This window comes from Bison bison, unplaced genomic scaffold, assembly GCF_000754665.1.
Source record: "Bison bison bison isolate TAMUID 2011002044 unplaced genomic scaffold, Bison_UMD1.0 scf7180017864516, whole genome shotgun sequence".
NCBI classification, from domain to species: domain Eukaryota; kingdom Metazoa; phylum Chordata; class Mammalia; order Artiodactyla; family Bovidae; genus Bison; species Bison bison.
This window is the reverse complement of record NW_011495069.1, coordinates 4,430,475-4,456,785: the sequence shown is the minus strand read 5'-3', so window position 1 is coordinate 4,456,785 and position 26,311 is coordinate 4,430,475. Positions and strand designations below refer to the sequence as shown.

General features: G+C 42.9%; 1 protein-coding gene across 1 annotated transcript in view; it reads left to right on the top strand.

Annotated features, from left to right (window-relative positions):
- USP48 (ubiquitin specific peptidase 48) overlaps positions 1–26,311 on the top strand; it is a 72,171-nt gene that overhangs the window by 5,800 nt on the left and 40,060 nt on the right. Inside the window, exons 5-11 of the mRNA XM_010830234.1 lie at positions 14,938–15,058; positions 16,444–16,600; positions 20,444–20,571; positions 20,917–21,041; positions 21,526–21,634; positions 23,804–23,937; positions 24,543–24,625. Of these exons, the coding sequence (XP_010828536.1) occupies positions 14,938–15,058; positions 16,444–16,600; positions 20,444–20,571; positions 20,917–21,041; positions 21,526–21,634; positions 23,804–23,937; positions 24,543–24,625 (857 nt within the window). The remainder of the gene's footprint in view (positions 1–14,937; positions 15,059–16,443; positions 16,601–20,443; positions 20,572–20,916; positions 21,042–21,525; positions 21,635–23,803; positions 23,938–24,542; positions 24,626–26,311) is intronic.

The window sequence follows — 26,311 nt, the reverse complement described above, 5'->3', positions numbered from 1 at the left end:
ACGGACTGCAGCACGCCAGGCTTCCCTGTCCATCATCAACTCCCAGAGCTTGCTCAAACTCAGGTTCATCTAGTCGGTGATGCTGGATCTTAGCTGTGGCTCTCAGGATCTTAAAGCATTGTGTCTTGAGGATCTCATCCTCTGTCGTCCCCTTCTGCCTTCAATCTTTTCCAGCATCAGGGTCTTTTCCAGTGAGTCAGTTCTTCGCATCAGGCGGTCAAAGAATTGGGAGTTTCAGCTTCAGTCCTTCCAGTGAATATTCAGGACTGATTTCCTTCAGGATGGACTGGTTGGATCTCCTTGCAGTCCAAGGAGCGCTCAAGAGTCTTCTCTAACACCACAGATCAAAAGCATCAATTCTTCAGTGCTCAACTTTCTTTACAGTCTGACTCTCACATAGTCAACTCATATAGACAAGTCTATATAGTCCAGTTCTTGGGGAAGATAGAAGTCTTATCGTAATTATTCAAAAAGGGTGTGCTCACCTTGTGGACAGTCTTCTGAGGGGTTAGTGGTGAGGTAAAGAGGAATCACCTTCAGGTCCAGCTGATCTGGGGTCTGCATGCTTGTGGGCAGCATGCATGCCTGCTCAGTTGTGTCTGACTCTGCGACCCCATGGACTGTAGCCCACCTGGCTCCTCTGTCCATGGAATTTTCCAGGCAAGAATATTGGAGTGGGTTGCCATTTCCTTCTCCAAGGGGATCTTCCCCACCCAAGGATGGAATCCTCTCATCTTTCTCTCCTGTTGGCAGGTGAGTTGTTTACCACTGCGCCACCTGGGAAGCCTTGTGGGCAGTATACCGAAGTTAATTGGTAGCTTCTCCCACCTGGAGGGGCTTTCGGGCTCTGTGAGATAACTCAAAGGTACTCAAAGGTATTGTTGTGTGTATCCATTGAGGGGAAAACAGGACCTTGCCCCAAGGCTGCTCTTGACTGTTTCTCTCACAGCCCCGCCCTTCCCTAATTAACGACTGCTCAAGTCTGCCCTTCAGAAGCAGGGAAGGTCAAGGAGGCTGAAGGAAGGCTGTTTCCTGGAGTCAGAAATGGGGGCACAGAGAGACCTTGTCCCCAGGAGCCGAACAGGGCCCTGCGCCGCGTCAGTTTATTCTCAGTGAATGATGTACTTTCATTACTTAACACAACTTTAAAGATTTCCAGTGTAATGCGTGTTACTGGTTTAGGAAGTATTCTGTGTTCTATGAAACCTGTGTCTGTGGAGTTTTGTTCTTTATGTGTCTCTGCTGTTCTACACCAGCACTTGCAGGATTACTTAGTATAACCAAGCTTTGAATGAAAGTGAGAAACCTCCCCTTAATCTCAGGTTGAGCTGGTATTTGATATTTTTCATTTTCTTTCTATGTATCTGTTAAATTCAACAAATATTTATTATATGCCATGCAGAGTAGTCATTCTTTATTCAGAAAAAAATTTTTTTCCGGCATCTCCTGTGGTCTAGGGTGGCTCGGAAATAGAGCCAACTGAGGTTAAAGTTCCTTCATTTGCCATTTATTTTAGAGATAAGAAAGATATAAACAACATAATATTTACTTTCACAAAAGGAGACAGTTTGAAAATGGACCTCAGCAATGTCCTTTAGAGTCCTGGATCGGTTCCCCACCCCCCCGCCAGTTATGGCTAATGCCACAACTAGAAATTGTTTTAAATTCCATTAATTTATCTTTGTTGTACTGGGTCTTTGTTGCTGTGTGGGCTTTTCTGTAGTTGGCGGTTAGCAGGGGCTACTATATTTTTGCAGTGCGGGGCTTTTCATCACCATGGCTTCTTGTGGAGTTCTAGGGCTTGCAGGCTTAAGTACTTGTGGCACATGGGTTTAGTTGCCCCATGGCCTCTGGGATCTTCCTGGGCCAGGGGTTGAGCCCCTGCCTCCAGCATTAGCAGATGGATTCTTCACCACTGGACCACCAGGCAAGCCCTCCCAATGAAAAAAAAGGTGCCTCGGATCTTAGTTGTGGCTGTCAGGGTCTTAAAGCATTGTGTCTTGAGGACCTTTTTGTTGTAGCTGATGGACTCTCTGTGGTTGTGGCTTGGGATTTCCAGAGTGCTTGACTCAGTAGTTGGCATGTGGTTGGCACCCCACTCCAGTACTCTTGCCTGGAAAATCCCATGGACGAGGAGCCTGGAAGGCTGCAGTCCATGGGGTCGCGAAGAGTCGGAGTCGAACACGACTGAGCGACTTCACTTTCGCTTTTCACTTTCATGCATTGGAGAAGGAAATGGCAACCCACTCCAGTGTTCTTGCCTGGAGAATCCCAGGGACGGGGGAGCCTGGTGGGCTGCCGTCTGTGGGGTCACAGAGTCGGACACGACTGAAGTGACTTACCTTTTAGTTGCTATGCTGCGCATGGGATCTTACTGCCGTAACTGGGATCAAACCCGTGTCTTCTGCACAGCAAGGCGGACTCTTAACCACCAGACGACCCAGTTTTTTGTTTGTTTGTTTGATTTTTACTTTGTGGGTTTTTTCCCTTTTGATTCATAGAATGAGGTACGGGTCCATCTTTATTTTTGCTTTTTACTAAATGGGCACTCAGTTTTCTTAAACCATTTATTGAATAATCTAATCTTCACCAGCTCTAGTTGAGAGGCCATCTTTAGTTATTTTCTTAGTGGTCCTGCCACAGGGCATGTGGGATCTTGGTTCCCAGCTAGGGATGGAACTCACGCCCCTTCAGTGGAAGCACTGAGTCTTAATCGGTGGACCGCCAGGGAAGACTCAAAGGCCACTTCTATTATATGACAAATTACTGTACGTATTTGGGGACGTACAGTACCCCATTCCCTTCCGCTGATTCTACTCAATATCCCTGTACTAGGATAACAGTTCCAGTTACTTGCCAGCATTTTTAAAATACCTGATAAGGCAGGAGCCTTCTTAAATTTCTCTGTGAAGGACTTCCCCCGTGGTCTAGTGTTTTAAGACTGAGCTCCCCATGCACGGGGCCCAGGTTCCACCCCTGACTGGGGAACTAGAGGGCCCGTGTGGCAGGCCGATAGATGGCAGCTTAAAAAAATGCTCAAAAGTTTTCTAGTGGTTCTTATTCAACTAAAATTTATATTTTATGTACAGAAAAGTGCACAAAGTCATGAGATTTACACTGGGTGAATTATCACACAGGGAACATATATCTCATGTATCTAACAGCAAGATGAAATAAAACGCTGCTGTGGGGACTTCTCCGGTGGTCCAGAGGTGGTGGTCCAGATGCCGCGCTTGCCCTGCAGGGAGTATTGGTGTTCAGTGGCTAAGAATCCGCTTACCGATGCAGGGACACGGTCTGATCCCTGGTCCAGGAAGATCCCTCGTGCTGCGGTGAGAAGCCCTGATATCGCAACTGTAGAAAAGCCTGCACAGAAAGGAAGACCCAGCTCAGCCAAAATTAAAATAGAGAACTTAAAAAAAAAAAAAGACAACACACTCGCCTTACTTTGAACACCAGAGATTATCTACCTTGTTTTGAACTTTGTATACAATTAATTTTACATTGTATTTCCTCTGGCCTCTTTTGCTCAGCACTGTGAGATTCATTCATATGGTGAGTAGCAGCAGGATGTTCATTCTTAGTCATTTGCAGATCATACACACGCACGAGGGATCTTAGTTCTTGACCAGGGATCAAACCAGAGCCCCCTGCATTGCAAGATGGTTATTCTTAACCGCTGGAACGCCAGGGAAGTCCCTACATTCAGTGTTTCTGTTCACAACTCATTGTCCAGAACTTATTTCATTGGTGCTGCCAATCCAGAACGTGTCTAGAACAGGGTTACTTGGCAAATGGCACTATAGTCCACCACTCACGGTGCGTTTCGCTTTCCTCAAATGACAACTTTTCATGCTTAGAGGCCATTTGTATGCCTCTTTCAGCAGCTTCTTGTGTCCTTTGCCCGTTTTTATTTGGGGTTATTAGTCCTCATCAGTTGGTAGGCATTCTTTTTTAAAATACTTGTATTTTTAACTTCATTCTTGCCTGCGCTGAGTCTCCTCAGTGTGCTGTGCGCAGACTGTCTCTAGTTGTGGCAAGTGGGGGCTGCTGTCTGGTTGGGGTGTGCAGGCTTCTGCTGGCGGCGGCTTCTCTTGCTGCCGAGCAGAGACTCTAGAGGGCACAGGCTCAGCAGCTGTGGCTCTCAGGATTAGTTGCTCCTTGTCTGTGGAATCTTCCTGGACCAGGGATCGAACCCGTGTCCCGTGCATTGGCGGGAGGATTCTTATCCACTGGATCACCAGGGAAGTCCAGTAGGAGTTCTTTATGTATTAAGAGATTATTTCTGTGACATGAGTTGTAAAAAAAATTTTTTAATTGTATCATTGTCTTTTTTTTTTTCCTCTTGTGGCTGTGCCATGTGGCATGTGGAACTTCCTTTACCAGGGATTGAACCCATGCCTCCTGCAGTGCAAGCACAGAGTCTTAACCACTGGGCCACCAGAGAAGTGCCTATACCATTGTCTTTTGACTTATGGATTGGTTAGCCATGCAAAAATTTTTTATGAGATTAAATTAATGGATCTTTTGTGACTTCTAAACGTTGAGTCATCAACTCAGTCCTTTTTCATACCAGTGTGTAAAAGAAATTTGCTGGTTTTTTTTTTTAAATGTTATTGTGGTTTTAATTAATGTTTAAATCTTTGATCCAGTTGGAATTTGTACTGAAGTGATACTGTGAAATGAATCCAATTGTATCTTTTTGCAGGTAGCTGCCTGCTTGCCCATCCCTGTTTATTAAAGATGATGTCTTTCCTCCACTGATGTGGACACCTTTGTTGCATGCTGAGTTGCCCTGTGTTTCTGAACTTTTTGTTACAGTGTTTTGGTTTGGGGGTCTTTGTGATTCAGTATCCTGTAGGACTTAATCCTTCCTGATTGTTCTTTTTAGGAGTTGTTTTGTTTTGGCTTTTAAATTTGTGTTCTGTTCCATAATTTGTCTGCTTGATTTAATAATAAAAAAAATCTTCGAATTTTTTTTGGACAGTTTACAATCCAGGAAGATGAAGATGAGCCATGTTCACTCCATGGCTGAGTTTGAGCAGTGTGTCATAAAATGCTTTTTAAAAAAAAACCAAGCAGGAGTGAGTAGATTAAGTTTGATTTTTTTTTTTTCCAGTTTGAAATTGTGCTGGTGGGAGGAGGAGGGACTCTCCTTAGGGTCTGGTGGGGTGCCCTGTGGTGCCCTTTGAAAGGCTGCTGGGGCACTGAGCTGTGTTCTCTTTTTGTTTTCTTTCCTAGGAGAGGACTTACTAATATTGTTTTAATAGCTACTTTGCTTTGGGGGGTTTTCTAAACTTGTCTTCTGTGTGTGCGCAATCTTGTCCAACTCTGTGTGTCCCTATGGCTTGTAGCCCACCAGGCTCCTCTGTCCGCGGGATCCCCAGGCACGAATTCTGGAGTGGGTTGCCATGCCCTTCTCCAGGGGCTCTTCCCGACCCAGGGGTTGAACCTGTATCTCTTTTGTCTCTGCATTGGCTGGTAGGTTCTTGACCACTGGCACCACCTGGAAAGCCAGCAGCAGCCTTGAAAAATTGTAAACGTTTAGGTGAAGGATAAGAAGCCTTTTTGTGTCCAATGATCTGACCTTGGGACTCTTTCTCATGAAAAAGAGCAGCCACAGGGCTGGGAAGCCTGCTTCGGGCGGTGGCTGCCTGTGTGAACGAGGTTTCGCGAGGACCCTGATGCCTCGTCGTCCTCTTGGCTGTATGTCTCTTGTGTCCTTTTGGTTAGAATTCAGAATTTCAAATAAAATCAGGTTGTTAGGTGAATGAAAACTTAATGGATTTCCAGTTGTGAATATTCTGAAAGCAGTCATTGCTAGTGGTTCCCATCCTTCCTTTAATAAATATTTTAAATGAAGCCACGTATATCCAACCCTGTTCCTTACCCCCCCCCTCCACAAAAACAATCAGTACCGAGTGCTGTTGCCCTGAACCCTTGCATCAGCCGTTATCTTGCGCGTTTCTCATCTCTCAGTTACAGCGTCTATGTTGTTTCTTTGCTTCGCTGCCGCTTTCCGCCAAGAGCCAAGATTTAGACTTCGAAAATGTCCCATTTAAAAAAAATTAGAAGCTTAAAACTTAGTAAAAATAGGAGGAGCTTGGTGAGAGTGGCAGTGATTGGAAAAGCAAAACTTGTGAAATCTTCAGATGATTCTGATAAGCCACCTTGCTTGAGAAGCGTAACTAGAGAACCTTTTTTATTTTTTGTCAAACGGCTGGTAATGCCTTGGTCTTTTTCTTTTCTCTTTCCTGTTGGGCTTTTTGTTTTGGGGTATAACCGATTTACAATGCTCTGATAGTTTCAGATGAACAGCGAAGGGACTTAGCCGTACATATACATGTATCCATGTAGAGGGTCTTTCTAAAGTTCCAGTCTAGTTCTTTTTCTTCGTAAAATTGTGTATTGGCTCCTTGTTGTTTCTGGAATAAAGTCCGAGCTCTTGCCATGCATGGTGTTTGAGGGCTTCTGTGATCTGATCCAGCGCCTACTTCTCTGCAGCCTCAGGGGCTTTCCCAAGGGCTTTCGCCTCTCCCCAAAGCCTCCAGCTGTGATGAACTGCATCTGCAGGAAGACTTACGTGTAAGCCTCCATTGGTTTTGCCTCTCCAGCCTGTCTCCATAGGCTCTCCTCGGCCTGGGAGGCTCTTGGGTTCTCCTCTCACATGCAATGAGTTCCTGTGTGCCCTTGGAGACACCCAGCTTGGCAACAGCCCCCTCCTGTGGGGTTCCTGCTGAGCTTAATGCCAGTGCAGCGCTCACTTCTCTGAAGCTGTCCTTTGTGAGTGCTTCTTTGCTGCCTGGGACTTTGTCTTTTATTTTGGTATATCCTGGGCTGGTCGGACACGACTGAAGCAACTTGGCAGCAGCGGGTCCTGTAATTCTTATCCGAGCATATCAACTTGACAGAATGTGTGGACCTGTAGAGTCTAGTTGCTTTTAGAAGATGATAGGTTTTGGTTAGAGAGTCACATTGTTGACTTTCACTCAGGGCACTGTGACATATCTTGTGGAAAACTGATGCTGGTAACGTCGACTGATAGCAACTGGAAACGGTCCCGCAGCAGCACTCCGAGCACAGATCACCCAGACTGATCACAGCCACTACCTCTTACCCAGTACCACTTCTACCCTTGTTTTCATCATCCTCTCTTTCTGGCTAGAGGCAGAAAGGGCAGAATAGTCTTATTGTCTCATGTACTTAAGTGTTTTTATAAACGTGGGCTTCAAAGGGGATCCAGATTAAAAAGATCAGAAAATTTTAGTGTTTACCTAATCCCATCCCCTTTGTTTTATAAATGAGGAAACAGGGACTTTTTCCTCTGAGCAGAGTCATGGCAGGGATTGGTTTTGTCTTCTTTCGACTAGCACGTAGGACACGAGGAGCCAGGGAAGGTTGAGTCAGCCGCCAGAGCTCTGGAGAGGGCTTGAAGTCAGGCAGTGACTTGCTATAACCTCTCCCCTTGCCCACCTGTCAAACGGTGGGGAGGCTTCTGAACTCCTCCTGCCTTGTTGGCATCTGGCGAGGGACTGTTTTGAGATTATGAAATGACAGAGGGACGAGAGTGTTCTTGGTTAGAGGGGACTAGTTTGGAAGGGAGTTCCTGGACCTAACTAATCCTAAGCAGCCACCATTCTGGTAAGAGTGGCGGCATTCACAGTTACAGACGATTTGAAATTTTCAAGGACAGTTCAGTCAGTGGTTATTATTGGAACCATTTCAGTAATATTCGTCTAACCTGTTCTCTGCATGTGTGTGTATGTGTACACACACACAAATCACTTTCAGAATCTGGTGCTGCGTTAGGCAAAGCTTTAGTATGGTCAGGGGTCTTCCCCAGAAGCAGGAGAGTTGGCTTGTTGCCGTTCTTCATTGATTTCTCCCTGGGCTGGGTGTGAAACGAAGCTAGAGAGCCAAGAAACTAAAAGGTGTTGAGGGAGAAAAACAGCGATAATAACTCTTTAAGTGATCACGCAGAGAGTAAGATCTCCACCCTCCACTCCCATCCAGATAATAAATTTTCTCTGAACTGCACAGCAACTGTGTGTTGAGGTATTTTCTCAAGTTTCCCCAAAAGGGTCATGTTTAAGCATGGACAGTGACTCTCACTTTACCCTGATTCATCACCAATTTTTTTTTTGCTAATTCTATAAGTGAAAACATTTTTCATGGCTGTTTTACGTTTGCATTTTTCCAGAGCGGAGATGTTTCCCCCTGTGTTTGTTAACTGGTCTTATAGGAAGGCTTAAGGAAGCTTTTTAAGAATTGGGAGATTTGGGAATTCCCTGGTAGTCCAGTGGTTAGGACTCATTTGTACTGCTGTGGCCGTAGATTCAATCCCTAGTAGAGGAACTAAGATCCTGCAAGCTGCGTGATGTGCTTACTAAAAAAAAAAAGAACTAGGGGGTCTGTCAGGCTGAAATGGACATTGGCTCTTGACGTTAATAACAGAAAAAGCTTTATTTAGTTAGTCTGTATTTGTTAGGGCTTCTAGATACAGGTAATGGAAACTTGAAACTAACCTCGTGTAAGGGAAGTGCCTCAGTTAAATCTAAGGAGGTGTTTTAATTCAGGAAAGATATGAACAAATAAATCAATGCTAGGGCAGAACAAAGCTGGTGAAGGTAATGGAATTCCAGCTGAGTTATTTCACATCCTTAAAGATGATGTTAAATGCTGCAGTCAATATGGCAGCAAATTTGGAAAACTCAGCAGTGGCCACAGGACTGGAAAAGGTCATTTCATTCCAATCCCAAAGAAAGACAACACCAAAGAACTGCTGCACAATTGTGCTCCTTTCACGTGCTGGCAAGGCAGTGCTCAAAATCCTTCAGGCTAGGCTGCAACAGTATGTGAACTGAGAACTTCTAGATGGAGAAGCTGGATTTAGAAAAGGCAGAGGAACCAGAGCTTAGATTGCTAACATCTACCGGATCATAGAAAAAGCAAGACAAACGTCTACTTCTGCTTCATTGACTATGCTAAAGCCTTTGACTGTGTGGATCACAACAAACTGGGAAATTTTTAAAGAGATGGGAATACCAGACCACCTTACCTGCCTCCTGAGAAATCTGTTTATACAGGTCAAGAAGCAACACTTAGAACCGGACATGGAACAACAGACTGGTTCCAGGTTGGGAAAGAAGTACGTCAGGGTTGCGTATTGTCACCCTGCTTATTTAACTTCTATGCAGAGTACATCATGAGAAACGCTGGGCTGGAGGAAGCACAAGCTGGACTCAGGATTGCTGGGATAAATATCAATAACCTCAGATATGAAGATGACCCCACCCTTATGGCAGAAAGTGAAGAAGAACTAAAGAGCCTCGTGATGAAAGTGAAAGAGGAGAGTGAAAAAGCTCGCTTAAAATTCAACATTCAGAAAACTAAGATGATGGTATCCGGGTCCATCACTTCATGGCAAATAGATGGAGAAAAAAGGGAAACAGTGACAGACTTTATTTTCCTGGGTTCAGAAATCACTGCAGACGGGGACTGCAGCCATGAAATTTAAAGACACTTGGCCCTTGGAGAAAAAACTATGACAAACCTAGACAGCATATTAAAAAGCAGACCTATCACTTTGTTGACAAAGGTCTGTCTAGTCAAAGCGATGGTTTTTCCAGTAGTCTTGTATGGATGTGAGAGTTGGACCATAGAGAAGGCTGAGCACCGAAGAACTGATGATTTTGAACTCTGGAGCTGGAGGAGACTCTTGAGAATCCCTTGGACTGCAAGGAGATCAAACCAGTCAATCCTGAAGTATTCATTGGAAGGGCTGATGCTGAAGCTGAAGCTCCAATACTTTGGCTACCTGATGTGAAGAGCTGACTCATTGGAAAAGACCCTGATGATGGGAAAGATTGAGGGCAGGAGGAGAAGGGGACGACAGAGGATGAGATGGTTGGATGGCATCACTGACTCAATGTTCGTGAGTTTGAGCAAACTCTAGGAGGTGGTGAAGGACAGGGAGGCCTGACTTCCTGCTGTCCGTGGGGTTGCAGAGTCTGACTTGACTTGGAGACAGAACAACGGTAAAGGGCAGGGAGACACTTGGGCTACGGAGCTAAGGAGGGGTTTGGGAACCTCTTTCACCTATTTCTCATGCAAATCAGCAGGTTGATTTCATTCTTAATGTTGGGACAACTACGCTTCCAAAGTCCCACGCATCCCATAAGGCCTGCCACTGAAGACGGATTGTTTTGTTTTTTTCCCTTCTCTCAGTTCTTCTTTTAAATATTTTGTGAGGTTGTTTTTGGGTTCTGGATGGGAGCTGCGTCTCAGCAGCTCTTGCTAAAACCAGAGGAATGGAGGAACAGTTAGCCCCAAATTTAAAAAAAAAAAGGAATGTGGGGAAAGCTGAAGCAACTAGGCACACAGAGCAATAGGCATGCACCACACAGAACAAAGCCTAGTCTTGAAGCCAGCTGACATGTAAGTAAGTGAGATAGTGGGGTGGAAAAGAGCCAAGGGAGAACCGGAGTGACTGCTCTCCGTGCTTTGTTTTGTGATTCTGTTTTCCCTGATGCCCCTGTAGGCAAAATGACAGATTTCTGGGAAGAAGGATAACTGGGTATAGTTATAGAGTTGTAAGAATGTACTGTTTCAGAGAATGTACTCTTTCAGAGAAGATGAGTGGCATTACTCTACCCAGGTTAAATCAGAACTGCTTGTGACCTTGAAAAATTTGATGTTTAAGCCAGCATTAGCAAATCCAGATGCTTTCTAGTATCCTAGTAAGTTATAAAAATTTGAGTCAAGTGGCTAGGGTATTTACACATCAGACATGTAAACGTGTGTACCTATGTCACGCACGTGTCTCAGGCTCCTTAATCTGCCTCCTGTGCTCTGATAAAAAGAAGAGCGAGTATTTTTCTCCTATAAGACAATTGGTACAGACAGGATGATGCTACTTGATGCCCATGCTGCTTCTGCGCACACGCTTAGTCGTGTCCAACTCTCGCAACGCCGTGAACAGAAGCCCGCCACGCTCCTCTGTCCGTGGGATGTTTCAGGCAAGAATATGGGAGTGGGTTGCAATTTCCTCCTCCCGGGGATTTTCCCAACCCGGGGATTGAACTGGCGTCTGCCTGCACATCTTTCTGTCTTTTTGTACAGTTCGTGAGGTTCTCATGGCAAGTACACTGGGCTGGCTTGCCATTCCCTCCTCCAGTGGATCACATTTTTTCAGAACTGTCCGCTGTTACCCGTCCATCTTGGGTGGTCCTGCATGGCATGGCCCATAGCTTCATCAAGTCACACAGGCCCCTGCACCACAGCAAGGCCGTGATCCGTGAAGGGGATGTGCTAACCGTCGGACCGTTGCACCCATCTCCCATGCTAGTAAGATCATGCTTAAAATGTTGCACGCTAGGCTTCAGCATTATGCAAACCAAGAACTTCCAGATGTCCAAGCTGGCTTTAGAAAAGGTAGAGGAACCAGAGGTCAAGTTACCAACATTCACTGGATCACAGAGAAAGCTAGGGAATTTTAGAAAAGTATCTACCTCTGTTTCATTGACTAAGCCAAAGCCTTTGACTGTGGATCATAATAAACTGTGTAAAGCTCTTAGAAATGGGAATACCATACCACTTATCTGTCTCCTAAGAAATCTGTATGCGTGCAGGTCAAGAAGAAAGTCAGAATCCTGTATGGAACAACTGGTTGGTTCAGGGTTGAAAAGGAGTATGACAGGGCTGTCTGCTGTCACCCTGTTTGTTTAATCTATACGCTGAGCACATCATGAGAAATGCTGGGCTGGATGAGTTACAAGCTGGAATCAAGATAGGCGGAAGAAACAACAGCAGCCTCCGATATGTGGATGACACCACTCTTACGGCAGAAAGTGAAGAAGAACTAAAGAGCCTCTTGATGAGGGTGAAGGACGAATGTGAAAGAGCCGGCGTAAAACTAAACATTAAAAAAACTAAGATCGTGGCATCCAGCCTTGTTACTTCATGGCAAATAGAGGGGGAAATGTGTAAGTAGTGACAGATTTCCTCTTCTTGGGCTCTAAAATCACTGTGGATGGTGACTGCAGCCGTGAACTCAGAAGATGTTTGCTTCTTGGCAGGAAAGCTATGACAAACTTAGTGGGTTGAAAAGCAGAGATACTACTCTGCTGACAAAGGTCTGTATACTCAAGGCTATGGTCTTCCCAGTGGTCACGTACGGTTGTGAGAGCTGGACCGTAAAGACGGTGGAGCGCCGATGATTTGATGCTTTTGAACTGTGGTGTTGGAGAAGACTCCTGAGAGTCCCTTGAAGAGCAAGGAGATCAAACCAGTCCATCTTGGGAAATCAATCTACTCGTTGGAAGGGCTGATGCTGAAGCTGAAACTCCAGTGTTTTGGTCATCTGATGGGAACAGCTGACTCATTGGAAAAGGCCGTGATGCTGGGGAAGATTGAGGGCAGAAGGAGAAGGGGACACCAGAGGATGAGATGTCTGGATGGCATCACCGATGTAATGGACACGAACTTGGGCAAACTTATGAAGATGGTGAGGGACAGAGAGACCTGATGCGCTGCAGTCCATGGGGTCGGAAAGAGTCACGACTGGGTGATTGGATAGCAGCAGCTGCCTGCACACCTGTAGTCTGCAGCTGATGGCTGTAAAAGGAGCTTGGGGGCATTGGAGACTGACTGGGAGAGGTTTTCTTCTACAGGGGGTTTCATCTAGCTGTCTGTACTTGGCATCTGCTGTGCTGCTTGTCTTAGTGCAGTCGCTCAGGCATGTCCGACTCTTTGCGACCCTATGGTCTACAGCACGCCAGGCTTCCTTGTCCATCACCAACTCCTGGAGGTTCCTCAAATTCATGTCTATTGAGTTGATGATGCCATCCAACCATCTCATCCTCTGTTGTCCCCTTCTCCTCCTGCCTTCAATCTTTCCCAGCGTTAGGGTCTTTCCAATGAGTCAGTTCTTCGCATCAGATGGCCAAAGTATTGGAGTTTCAGCTTCAGCATCAGTCCTTTCAATGAATATTCAGGACTGATTTCCTTTAGGATGGACTGGTTGGATCTCCTTGCTGTCCAAGGGACTCTAAAGAGTCTTCTCCAACCACAGGTCAAAAGCATCAATTCTTCGTCGCTCAGCTTTCTTTATAGTCCAACTCTCACATCCGTACATGACTACTGGAAAAACCCTAGCTTTGACTAGATGGACCTTTATTGGCAAAGTAATGTCTCTGCTTTTTAATATGCTGTCTAGGTTGGTCATAGGTTTTCTTCCAAGGAGCAAGCGTCTTTTAATTTCATGGTTGCAGTCACCATCTGCAGTGAGATGCAGTGAACTCCTGTATTACAGAGCAGATTGTAATCCAGTCATTTTGTTGCTCAAGTTGTTCCAGATTTGGGCACTGGGAGCCCCATCCAAGCTCTTCCTTTTAACATGTCCCCTCACTCTTTGAGTACATTCTTACTTAGGGGGCACCGCAATATGTCCATGTAATCTTGTACTTTCCCTGCCCAGCCTTCAAATTGACTATTTCTCCCAGGAGCCTTGGGTTCTTCCATTGGGGAATATTTAGACGTTAAGATCTGGTTGCTGGCTGTGTTCATGTTACTGCTCTTAGGTCCTCGGCTGACAAAAAGGCTGTCTCGTTTAGGCTGCCCAATTAAATCCAAATTTCCGATAAATAACAAATACTTTAAAAAATATAAATATATAATTTACCTGAATTCAAATCACTGCTGTCTTGTACTGTATCTCACAACACTAATCCACCTGTTCATACGTGTTAGGACCCATATGGATTTAGATTTAAACCTGTTATTCCTAATAAACACTGTAGGGTTCACTTTATTCTTCCTTTCATTTGTAACTTCCCTCTCCGAAACTTGACTCCCTTCCTCCTCAGTATGTATTTACTTATTTGTTCAACTGCAGAATGCATAGATTTAAGTTTCCAATTTGTTAAGCTGTGTATCTTTGAAAAGGTTCTTCATTGTTTTCTTCCCTTTATCTTGATCCTGACACTGCTAAATGAACTTGCCGAAGACTTGAGTTCAAGTTACTTGGTAGTGCCCCATCTTCTTCCTTTCAGGGTATGTTACTCAACTAAAAGAGTCAGTTTGTGCTCCTCTTAGAGTTCCTTCCACCCTTAACCGATAGTGTGTACCATTCACATGGCCCCCAATTCAGCAATGTATGAGACAGTATGTTCAGGAAAGGACCACACACCTCTTTTTTTTTTTTCCCATCTTAATTCCACTCATGCTCTTTAGGTAACCACTGTCACTAGTCTCTGATTTACTATTATTTTTTAAATTGAGGTACAGTTGATATAAAATGTTGTGTTGAGTGTTGCTGTACAACAGAGCGATTCAGTGTTCCAGCGAGCAGATACGTGTATGTTTTAGTTCTCCATCTTTCTTACACTAAAGAACAGCACGCTGTAGGTAGCTCTTGCAATCTGCTCCTTACTCGCTGCGGTACCCTGGAAGCTCCTCTGCTCGTTTAGTGGAGACCATCATGCGGTTTTGCTGTCGTCGTTGCGTCGCGCTCCACCGTGTGGATGTACCGTATTGCCTGTGTCTGGCCCTTTAAACACAATGCTGTGATGAGTAACTATTGCACGTGTTTCTGCACTGTTGGAGATGTGTCTTTGCGGTGAATTCTTAGAAACGAGACGGATAGGACAGTGAGTAGGTGTGTGTGTAGCACATTTGTGAGCAGTTGTGAAATTCCCCTCTGTAAGAGTCCTACCAGTTTGCATTCTCATCAGGGTAAATGGATTCTCTTTCCCCAGAGCCTCACAAACCAGATGTGATACTATGCTTTTTCTGTTTTGCTAATCTAATAGATGAAAGATAGAATTTTTAAAAAAAAATAGTATCATTATAGTTTTTCTTTTTCAAATTATATAGTTTTAATTTGCATGTTTCTTATGAAACTGTGGTATTTTTTAATTATACAATTTTTTTCCATAGACGAAACTGCAAAGGAAATCCAAATTGCTTGGTTGGGATTGGTGAACACATTTGGTTAGGAGAAATCGATGAAAATAGTTTTCATAACATTGACGACCCCAACTGTGAGAGGAGAAAAAAGGTAAGCCATCGCTTTGTAAGAGATTTCCATATGGTATTCCTGTGTGCTTTGTTCGGTGCCTTTGGTCAGAAGCCATTACTGATTTCACGTAACCTATGCAGCTTTAGGATCAGTAGTGGAATTTCAGACTCTGAATCACTTGAATTGGAGCAGTTCTTAATGATGTGCGGGTAGCGATGTAATACAGTAAACGTTTAAGAATAGTTTTAGTTCAGTGCTGATTCTGTGTTTGCCTTAACGTAGCATGTTTTACTTAGAGCAGAGCTCTTTTTAGTCTCTTTAAGTGTGAAAGTGTTAGTCACTAAGTCGTGTCCGAGTCTTTGTGACTCCATGGACTGTATGTAGCCCACCAGGCTCCTCTGTCCATGGGATTCTCCAGGCAAGAATCCTGGAGTGGGTTGCCATTTCCTTCTCCAGGGGATATTCCTGACCCAGGGATTAAACCCGGGTCTCCTGCCTTGAAGGCAGACTCTTTACCGACTGAGCCACGAGGGAAGATACCTCTTTAAAGGAGGTGGTAAGTCCAGAGAACAAGCTACCATAGTGATATGATTTGGCCTCCTTGGGCTTATATTTTTACATGTTATACAACAGATAGCTTTACTTTTTTTGTAACGTACATTAATATTAATCATAAAGCCTGGCATTTACAATACAGTCACCCGTATAGGTATTTTCTCTCTTAAAAAGAATGATTCTTTGTAAGTTTCAGAATTCTCAGCCTTATCTTTGAAAAAAGTTGTAACTACCTTCTTCTAAAGGCTTCCCAGGTGGCTCAGTGGTAAAGAATCCGCCTGCAATGCCAAAGACACGGTTTGATCGCTGGGTTGGGAAGATTCCCTGGAGAAAGAAATGGCAAGTCACTCGAGTATTCTTCCCTGGACAAATCCCATGGACAGAGGAGCCTGGCAGGCTACAGTCCATGGGGTCACAAGAGAGTCGGATACAACTCAGGGACTAAGCAACAAACTTCCTCTTACCGCCCGCCCCCCACCCCCCCACCACCGCAATCCCTCAGATGTGTAGGATACAAAATAATTTATCTGAAAGTTTCACTTTGTCCGTCTATTGAATGCTGACCTCTTAGGAAAAACCTGTGTAACACATCTTCACACTGATGTTTCCTAGAGCTCACTGTTCTCTGAGTTACAGGTTTAAGTGGCTGGAGACTAGTGATGAGTGGCGGTGCTGTCCTGAGTTTTTGCCCACTCCTGTAGTCAGCCCACATGGGGCTTTCAAGACCACTATCCCTTAACCTTCTCTGAGAGAGACTTACGGGTTTGAGACAGTTTAACACATTTTAGATTAAATTTTAAAAGCATTTGGCATAATTTTCTTATTTTAGGAGAAAGTTCATTTTATAACTAAATTTTTCGTGTCCATAGAACTCGTTTGTGGGCCTCACTAACCTTGGAGCCACTTGTTACGTCAACACTTTTCTCCAAGTGTGGTTTCTTAACCTGGAGCTTCGGCAGGCGCTCTACTTATGTCCAAGCACCTGTAGTGACTACATGATGGGAGACGGCATCCAAGAAGAAAAAGGTGAGTGGGGAAGGGTGTGGGGAGGGCTCACTCCTGAGCTTACTGCCAGCTAGACCGCTTTGAGCCAACCATCGAGAGGAAACCTGAGCTACCGGTTTTTCGCTGTAATACACTGTGATTGCAGTCCATTAGATTCTAGTGCTTGATAGAAATCAGTCAATAAAACAGACAAGGTTACTCTTCTGCCTGGTTTGAGAGGCTTAATAAATACTTCAGTGTAACCACAGCCTTTTGTTTTGATTCTCAAAAAGGCTGACTTACAAAACACCCTCTAAAATTAAGATTAACCAACTTTGGCAAAGCAAGCCACTAATAATGTGAGTACACTTGTTGCAAATTTAGAAACCAGTTTCATACTGTTCCTAGTGGAATTATTTAGTTTTTTTCCTGCATAATATGTGGATTGTTATTCCTAATTAATACATCTATTTAGAGGTTTTTCTCTGAGATGATACAGTGTAAGAGCTCCAAGTTGGGAACTTTTCTGACTCTCTGTAAATCCAGTACTGGCGTTTATGTGATCTGATTTGGGCTCGTGGCCCTTGCCTTTGACTCTGAAAGAGAAAAAATAGGATTCCTAAGCCCCACATCTTCCTTCTTGCTGCTCTTTAGACAACAGTAATAGTTTTGGTCCTTGTTAATAGTAATCTTTGCTTCAAAATTCTTAAGTTTGTTTCCCTAAAGCTATAGTTCTGAATATGTAAATCTAGATGAATGGTACAGAAGGTAAAGAATGAATGTATGTAAAGGATGAGTAATGGAAAATGGATCCTTTTTAATTTTTAGCATTGTTTTTGCTGAAATATAAATTTACCAATGAGAAATTTATATTGGTAAATATAAATTTGCTAAGAACAAGTGGACACTGAATTTCTATTTTGTAAAATAATGTACCACAGACTCCTTTGGGAATTGTGGTTTTAATATGTGTCTTCAAAAGATGTGATTTTTTTTTTTTTTTTAAATTTCTAAGCACTTGTTATTGTTTAGTGGTTCAGTCCTGTCCGACTCTTTACAGCCCCATGCGCTGCAGCACGCCAGGCTTCCCTGTCCTTCACCATCTCCCAGAGTTTGCCCAAACTCATGTCCATTGAGTCAGTGATGTGCCATCCCACCATCTCGTCCTGTGTTGTCCCCTTGTCCCCTTGTCCTCTTGCCTTCGGTATTTCCCAGCATCAGGGTCTTTTCCAGTGAGTTGGCTCTCCTCATCAGATGACCAGAGTGTTGGAGCTTCAGCATCAGTCCTTCCAATAAATATTCAGAGTTGATTTCCTTTAGGACTGTCTGTTTTGTTTTTTAATTTCTAAACACTTAGATTTTAATATTCAATCAAAGTCCTTAACCTTGTTCTCTGATAAGAGTGTGCATTTCCAGGTCCTGTTAACAGACTCAGTGCAATGTAGTGAGAAAGCTTTGGGTTGGAAATGATGGGATCTGAGTTCTAGTTCCAGCCTGTAGAAGGCAATGGCACCCTACTCTAGTACTCTTGCCGGGAAAATCCCATGGATGGAGGAGCCTGGTAGGCTGCAGTCCATGGGGTCACTGAGGGTCGGACACGACTGAGCGACTTCACTTTCACTTTCCACTTTCATGCATTGGGGAAGGAGATGGCAGCCCACTCCAGTATTCTTGCCTGGAGAATCCCAGGGATGGGGGAGCCTGTTGGGCTGCCGTCTATGGGGTCGCACGGGGTCGGACACGACTGAAGTGACTTAGCAGCAGCAGCAGCAGTCCCAGCCCCATTCTGGCCTTATTTTACAGATAGGAAAACCAGCACAAGATAAGTATTTAATATCTCAAGTAGGATATAACCTGTAAAATAAGACATTTGGAATTGATATAGACTTACTTGAATAGTTTTCAATATCCTGTAAAGTCCCTGCATCCCCAGGAAGTAAGATTTTTATCTTTATTTTACAAATGAAATGTTGGCTTCCTTTTCACAATGGATGCGTCACAATCAGTAGTAAGAGACCCTTCAGACCAGTCAGGAGACAGAAACTACACGAAGACTTGAACAAAGAATTATTAACAGAAAATTAGAGTGATAGGGGAATTGGTTAGCAAGAATTCAGGGTGACTTGAAAAACACAGACGTAGCAGATAGGGGAGCAGCCACCAACCCTAGGGCTGAAAAGGAACACACAAGGAGGAGCCGTTGAGCCCCGCTGACCAGCTTTGCGGTCCAGACCTCATTGGAGAACGCGCTGCCCAAGCTCACTTTTGTTGTTCAGTCGCAAAGGTGTATCTGACTCTTTGCAACCTCATGGACTGCAGCACGCCAGGCTTCCTTGTCCTTCGCTATGCTCAAATTCATGTCCATCAAGTTAGTGATGCCATCCAGCCATCTCATCCTCTGTCGTCCCCTTCTCCTCAAGCCTTCAGTCTTTCCCAGGATCAGGGCTTTTTCCAATGAGTTGGCTGTCGCATCACTGGATGGCCAAAAAGAAACAGATACCTCAGTGGGTTTCCTTGCCGGAAACAGTCCTCAGGGAGTTACTGGGCCTTGGAATCCCCTATAGAGAGTGTCCGGATCATTCACAGGGCAGTCATTCAAGAGGAAGTATCCTACCAGAGACATCCCACTGAAATTACTAGAGGAATCCCACTGAAACTACTAGAGGAGTTGCTGTTTAATGAATTAAGAGGGAGTTTGTTGGCCAGGGCTGGCTAAGAGTGGGCAGAGCCTGACAAGATGCACAGTGGAGCCCTCCAGCGCCCTCTACTGACAAGAGTCAACCTTGCACTAGCTGGCGAATGAGGAATCTTTGCAGAGCTCATCTTTGTTGGCACAGAGCAGGCAAAGAAGGGTAGATTTGGAGCTGAAAGTCAATTAGTTGATAACGGCAGCACAGAGGGAAAATTCAAATCTTTTATTCAAGGGCTCTTGATCCATGCTTCCTATTTTCATACTTTCCCCCAACTGATGACTTAACCTGGTGGCTCAGATGGTAAAAGCATCTGCCTGCCACGCAGGAGACCTGGGTTTGAGACCTGGGTCGAGAAGATCCCCTGGAGAAGGAAATGGCAACCCACTCCAGTACTGTTGCCTAGAAAATCCCATGGACGGAGAAGCCTGGTAGGCTACAATCCATGGGGTAGCAAATAGTCAGACACAACTGAACAACTTCAGTTTCTTTCCCCAACTCATTAAAACGTGAAACTAAATTTTAGGATTCTTACCAGTAAATTGTTGTGTTGTTCATTCAGGTTTGAATCAATGTGCTTAAAGATTGCTATCATTTGTTCTGTGGCAAGTTCACATGAATGGGGGTTATATTAAAGTATTTGGCAAATAGTAAATATGGTGAAGTGAAGAGGTGAAGTGAAGTCGCTCAGTCGTGTCTGACTCTTTGCGACCCCGTGGACTCTAGCCCACCAGGCTCCTCCACCCATGGGATTCTCCAGGCAAGAGTACTGGAGTGGGTTGCCATTTCCTTCTCCAGGGTATCTTCCCGACCCAGGGATCTAACCCAGGTCTCCCACATTGCAGGCAGACGCTTTAACCTCTGAGCCACCAGGGAAGCCCATAGTAAATATAGTATATGGCTTTTATTGGATTGGAAGTTTTGGTGGGATTTGATACTCTAGAAACTGTAGTCATGATCATTATTGTCGTTGTGACGTGGGTAGGCCCTTGCCTTTAGGGAATGTATATGGACAGCCAAGGTTACCTCATTACTTCCAAAAGATGTGGTTCCTAGTTTCTTTAAAAGTTTAAAAAAAAATGTAATAAAACTAATTTAGTTTGGACGTAAGGTTTTTTAATTATGTCCTCATGTGACAAGGTGTACATATTTTTTTAAAATAGCAGTTTTTTAAAAACAAACATTTCTTTAATAGATTATGAGCCTCAAACGATTTGTGAGCATCTCCAGTACTTATTTGCCTTGTTACAAAACAGTAATAGGCGATACATCGATCCGTCAGGATTTGTGAAAGCCTTGGGCTTGGACACAGGGCAACAGCAGGTAAGAACTTTTCTTTTAATTATTTATCTTTTAATATAAAAAGCATTCCTTTTAATCATTATAGAAAGAAATGAAGGAATTTTTAAAAATAAATTTCCTCTGTTTTGAATTAGAGCGTTTATTTACTGCTTAGCATATTACACATTTTCCTTGATTCCATCTCTGAAAATTCGTATGTGGGCACAAAATGGATTCAACATTGCTGTAGTCCTTTTTCAGAAATTTTAAGTTCTAAGTACAGACAGCTTCTGGGTTATTTTACTTACTACTGTTTGTAACAGAAATTGAAAAGCAAGGTATGGATTTTTTTTTTTTTTTTTTAATTAACTCAAACCTGTATTGTAGGATGCCCAAGAATTTTCAAAGCTCTTTATGTCTCTTTTGGAAGATACTTTGTCTAAACAAAAGAATCCCGATGTGAGGAACATTGTCCAACAGCAGTTCTGTGGGGAATATGCTTATGTAACTGTGTAAGTGTGTTTCCGCTTTTTCATGATACGTTTTATTCTGAGGCGGTTGCTTATCTGTTTTGTAATTTTGACTTCAGGTCCACGGTGTGGCTTTAGTGGCTTAGTATGGGACCTGAGATATTTATAGTAATATGTCTCTATGGGCACATGTAAACAACTGACTTGGTAATTGCAATTGAACCTATCCAGGTGTTGGAAATTGTCTGAGCTCTTGCTGTTTATTTTATGGCTGTGGTGTGAGCTGACAAGAGTAAAATTGGAGCCTACTCAGTACCAAAAGTAAAATAACTCTTGAACATTTTCCTAATCATGAGATGCATGGCCTCATCAATCACTTTGTTTTATTTTTGAGTATACATAGTGTAGGAAATGTCAGTGAAAGAATTAAGGTAATGTTTCTTTCTGTATCTTCAGGTTATAGTACAGTAAAACCTTACTGCTTTTCCCACTCTAATCATAATGTTCTCACTCTGTTTTATTATAGCTGCAACCAGTGTGGCAGAGAATCTAAGCTTTTATCAAAATTTTATGAACTGGAGTTAAATATCCAAGGCCACAAACAGTTAACAGATTGTATCTCGGAATTTTTGAAGGTATTCAGATTTTGGCATATATGTTATTTCTGCTCCTTAACAGTTAAATACTGCTCTGAATGTCCTTTTGATTTAATGGATAAATTCATTATTTTAACTTTTTCTCCATATGAACTGTTTATGTAATGATTTAGAAGAAACTTTGTAAGTTAAAAAGTACAGAAGCACCTTTAACGTAATTTTTGGCTATGTCAGGTTATTTTATATGTAGAATTATGTATGTATAAAAGCTTGTGTGATTGGGGTGTAGTAGAATAAGAAAGTGTAAGCTATGTTAACATAAAATTAATTTACCTTTTCACTTAATGAGAAATAGAAAGTGTTGAATGTAATTTTTTACATCAAAATATAACCCCTCTTCAGCCCCTCCACTCCATGTTTCTCTCTTTGTGTGTTTAGATTTATGTAGAGACAAGGAAATGGTTCTCTTTTGTTCAGAGTGGAAAAGTTGCTAATCAGAAACCTTTGTAATCATGTAGGAACAGACAGCTGGCATAGTAGATAAGCTTATTATATAGCTTCCCTTCTTAAAATATTTTTGTACTTTTCTTACTTTTTTTTTTTGGCACAACCATCAGCATGTTTGAAGTACTCATTTATTGGATTCATTCAGCTAAATATTGACTTTTACAGTGTTCAGGCAGTGTTTCCGCTGTTGGGAGTAACCATCGTGAATGAGGCAGACAAACATTTTTGCCTTTAAGAAAGCTTATAATGTAGTGGTATGGGGAGCAACAAGGAACAATAAAGTAAATAGAAGAAAAATATTTAATGTGTCACCTGTAATAAGTGCAATGAAGAAAACTAAAGCAGGGCATGGAGAATGTGGAAGGGTGGTAAAAAGTGGAGTAGTGAGTTGTCCAAGAATAGGGGAGAAGATGAAATAACAGGTTCAGAGCATAAGATAAGAATATGTCTACAGGCTAGAGGAGCAGCAAGGAGAACGGTGTGGTTGAAATAAATAGACGGGGGAAATGATAGAAGATGTCATAGTAGAGGTAACTAAGGGCCATATTGGAGAGGCACGAAGGTCCTGGAGGACCTTGTCAGAAGTTTGCGTGAAATACAATGCCCTCAAGGGCTGTACGCAATGTAATCTGTTTCAACAGGAAAACTTTGAGTACTGTCTTGAGAAGAGGCTAACAGTGAGGCAAGGGCAAACAGAAGGAGTCGATGGTGACTTGGACCAAGGGTTAACTGAAGAGATGATAAGAAGTGTTCGAATTTTTCAAAGTAGAGCTGAAGAAATTTGCCGACTGGATATGGAGAAAAAGAGGAGTCAAGGATTACTAAGGTTTTGTCCTCAAGAACTAGAATGGAGTTGGCGTGACTGAGATGTGAAGGAGGGGGGAGGAGCAAGTTTGGGAGAGGAAGTAGGAGTCTGCACTGGGGCATGTTAGATTTGATAGGGTTCAGGGTCAAAACGTCAGGGCATGGTAAAATCACAGGGGCATGAGAGAGGTAAAGACCAAGACTGAGCCCTGGGACATTTGAACATTAAGAGATGGGGACAGGGGAGCAGCTAGTCAGACGCTGAGGGGGATGTGAGTGAAGAAAACGGGAGAGTGTCACGCTGGAGCAAAGGAATAAGTGGTAGTACTAGTGTCGTATCACTGTACTGAAGTGTAATCTGTAACAAAAAGCTGATACGGAAACATGAAACACTTAAAAATAAACCACCGTTCGCTCCAGCATTGAGTTTTTCTGCACTCTTAGTTTTGTGTAATGAAGGCAGTTCAGTAATTTTAACTGTGTGTGCGTGTGAAATTTGCATATACAGTTTCATATTTGGTGCCTGTAGGTATTTTCCGCCCATTTTCACTGTTGTAAAATTAATTTTGCTGTATTAAAGTACATATGATTTCTTTTTTAAACCTATTTCCTTCAATTCCCAGAAACGGGATTACCAGGAAAAAGAGACCTAAAACCCAAGCATTTTTAAAATCATGCATTTCAGAAAGAAACATCAGTTTTAAATCATTGTATACAAGTTAATAACATCATTGCTAATCTAACTTAATCTTGTGTGTCCTTCATTATTTATAATGACCTGATCTTAACAGCTTGAGTAAAAACTGTTAGCTAAAGTGAAATTGTAATTTGCATCAGAGTTTTGATCATTAAACAAAAATCTTTTTTTTTTAAACTAATGTGCCTATTCCTGATCAGGAAGAAAAATTAGAAGGAGACAATCGATACTTTTGTGAAAACTGTCAAAGCAAGCAGAACGCGACAAGGAAGATCCGACTCCTTAGTCTCCCTTGTACTCTGAACTTACAGCTGATGCGTTTTGTCTTTGACAGGTAAATACGTGCGAGTCGTAGTGTTGGGCTGCTCACTGTGGACTAATGTACAGATTTTACCATAGATATGATAGAAAAATGCTTTTAATTTGAAACTTTAGATTTGAGGATGAAAGTTACAGATGGAGCCTGTCATAATTAAGAACTAGAGAAGTAGAGAATCCTTATTTTTCTGTAAAATTACTTAAAACTGCAAAGGAAAAGCAGACATTTATGTATCAATTACCTTAATATTTTATGTTATTGTATAAGAAGTTGAGTAAATTTTCTATTCACAACAGTGCAACCCCCATTCCCATGGAAATAGATCTTTTATAATTAAAATCAGGCAATTTTTTTTTAACATGTGCATTTCTGCTGTATAGCTGGAACATGTGTGTTTTCTTTTGTATTAAAATGTCTGGAAATGCGCTGTTTGGAATTAGCTCTTTAAATTCATACTTTTTAGCTTGTTGATTATTTATTATCCAATTCAGTGACATGTTTTGAGCAAGATTGTAAAAAGAAATCTACCTAGCTACTCCCCAGTTTATTTTATTTAAATAAGCCAGTAGAACTTACACATTGTTTTAAATAAAATTATAATTAGCTTTCTTATTGGTTAGGCAAACTGGACATAAGAAAAAGCTGAATACCTACATTGGCTTCTCAGAAATTTTGGATATGGAGCCGTATGTGGAACACAAAGGTAATATTTTTACCAAGCAGTGATAATTATAATGCTCAGAGACTGTAACTTGTGATCAACTCCACTTGTGTTGAGTACAGAATAGGAGTTTACCACTAAATTTTATTTGCCAGTCTGAGAACAAAGGCGTTTTAGGTGAGTCGAGAGGTTATTTTTATTTTCTGTGAGTGAGTACATAACAAAGATTAGATGGTTCATCAATGTCTATATAATTAAGCATATAAAAGAATAAAGAATAAACTACTTTGCTATTCCTGAACTCACTCTTGTTGCCTTAGCCTCATTTCAGTTCAGTTCAGTCACTCGGTCGTGTCCAACTCTTTGCGACCCCATGGACTGCAGCATGCCAGGCCTCCCTGTTCATCACCAACTCCCAGAGTTTACTCAGACTCATGTCCATAGAGTCAGTGATGCCATCCAACCACCTCATCCTCTGTTGTCCCCGTCTCCTCCCGCCTTCAGTCTTTCCCAGCATCAGGGTCTTTTCCAGTGAGTCAGTTCTTCCAATCAGGTGGCCAGAGTATTGGAGTTTCAGCTTCAACATCAGTCTTTCCAATGAACACCCAGGACTGATATCCTTTAGGATGGACTGGTTGGATCTCCTTGCAGTCCAAGGGACTCTCAAGAGTCTTCTCCAACACCACAGGTCAAAATCATCAATTCTTCGTCACTCAGCTTTCTTTATAGTCCAACTCTCACATCCATACATGACTACTGGAAAAACCATAGCCTTGACTGGATGGACCTTTGTTGGCAAAGTAAGCCTTTGTTAGCCTCACTACTATATCTGTAATTCCTCATAAAATTAAGGATTTCCACATTGCCTCCATTCATGGTTTTAAAAAACATTTTATCAGAAACATTAGATGGCCTAGTTGCAATATTTATGCTGTAATGTAATTACTTTCTTCTTTGGTGGTAGTCACCTTACTAAACAGGATGATCCTTGTTAGAGAAAAGTATCTTGCCATTTGTTTCTCTCCTGCCCTTACTGGATGGACCGTTTTACTTCTAAGATTGATGTTAATGTTTGTGAAATTTTTAATACAGAAGTTATATCATAACCTCTGTCTCCATAAAAAGGTTCTGGTGGCAAGCCATAGTCTAAAACCTTCAAAAGAAATGATTGGGAAGGTGGGGAAGTGATATTTAAGCCTTAAAATGCATGATACTCTCTGCTCAGTATACTGGAGTTTAAAATTTATACCTGTGGGGTTTCCCTGGTGGTCCAGTGGTTAAGAATCTGCCTTGCAATACAAGGGACATCAGTTCGATCCCTGGTCTGGGAAGATCCCACATGCTGTGGAGCAGCTAGGCCCATGTACCACAAGTCCTGAAACCTGTGTGCCCAGAGCTCATGCTTCACAGCAAGAGCGCCACTGCCGTGAGAAGCCGGCACGCCAAGAGCAGCCCCCGCCCGCCACAGCCAGCGGAAGCCTGAGGGCAGCGGCGGAGGCTGCCACGGCGCTCCCCCCACACCACACTCAGAGCTGGGGAGAGGAGAGCTGCTGCACACGGTGCCTGGTTACCGTTCCGTCTGCCTGATCGAATAAACTCAGCAGTAGTTCACTGTCTACAGTAGTTTGCTTCCTGCCTCCTTTACATAGTCAATTATTTGAAATTAGAGAAGCCTGGTTACTTAGTGGTTTCTTGGGGGTTAGGAACGTAGGAAATGTACAAATTATT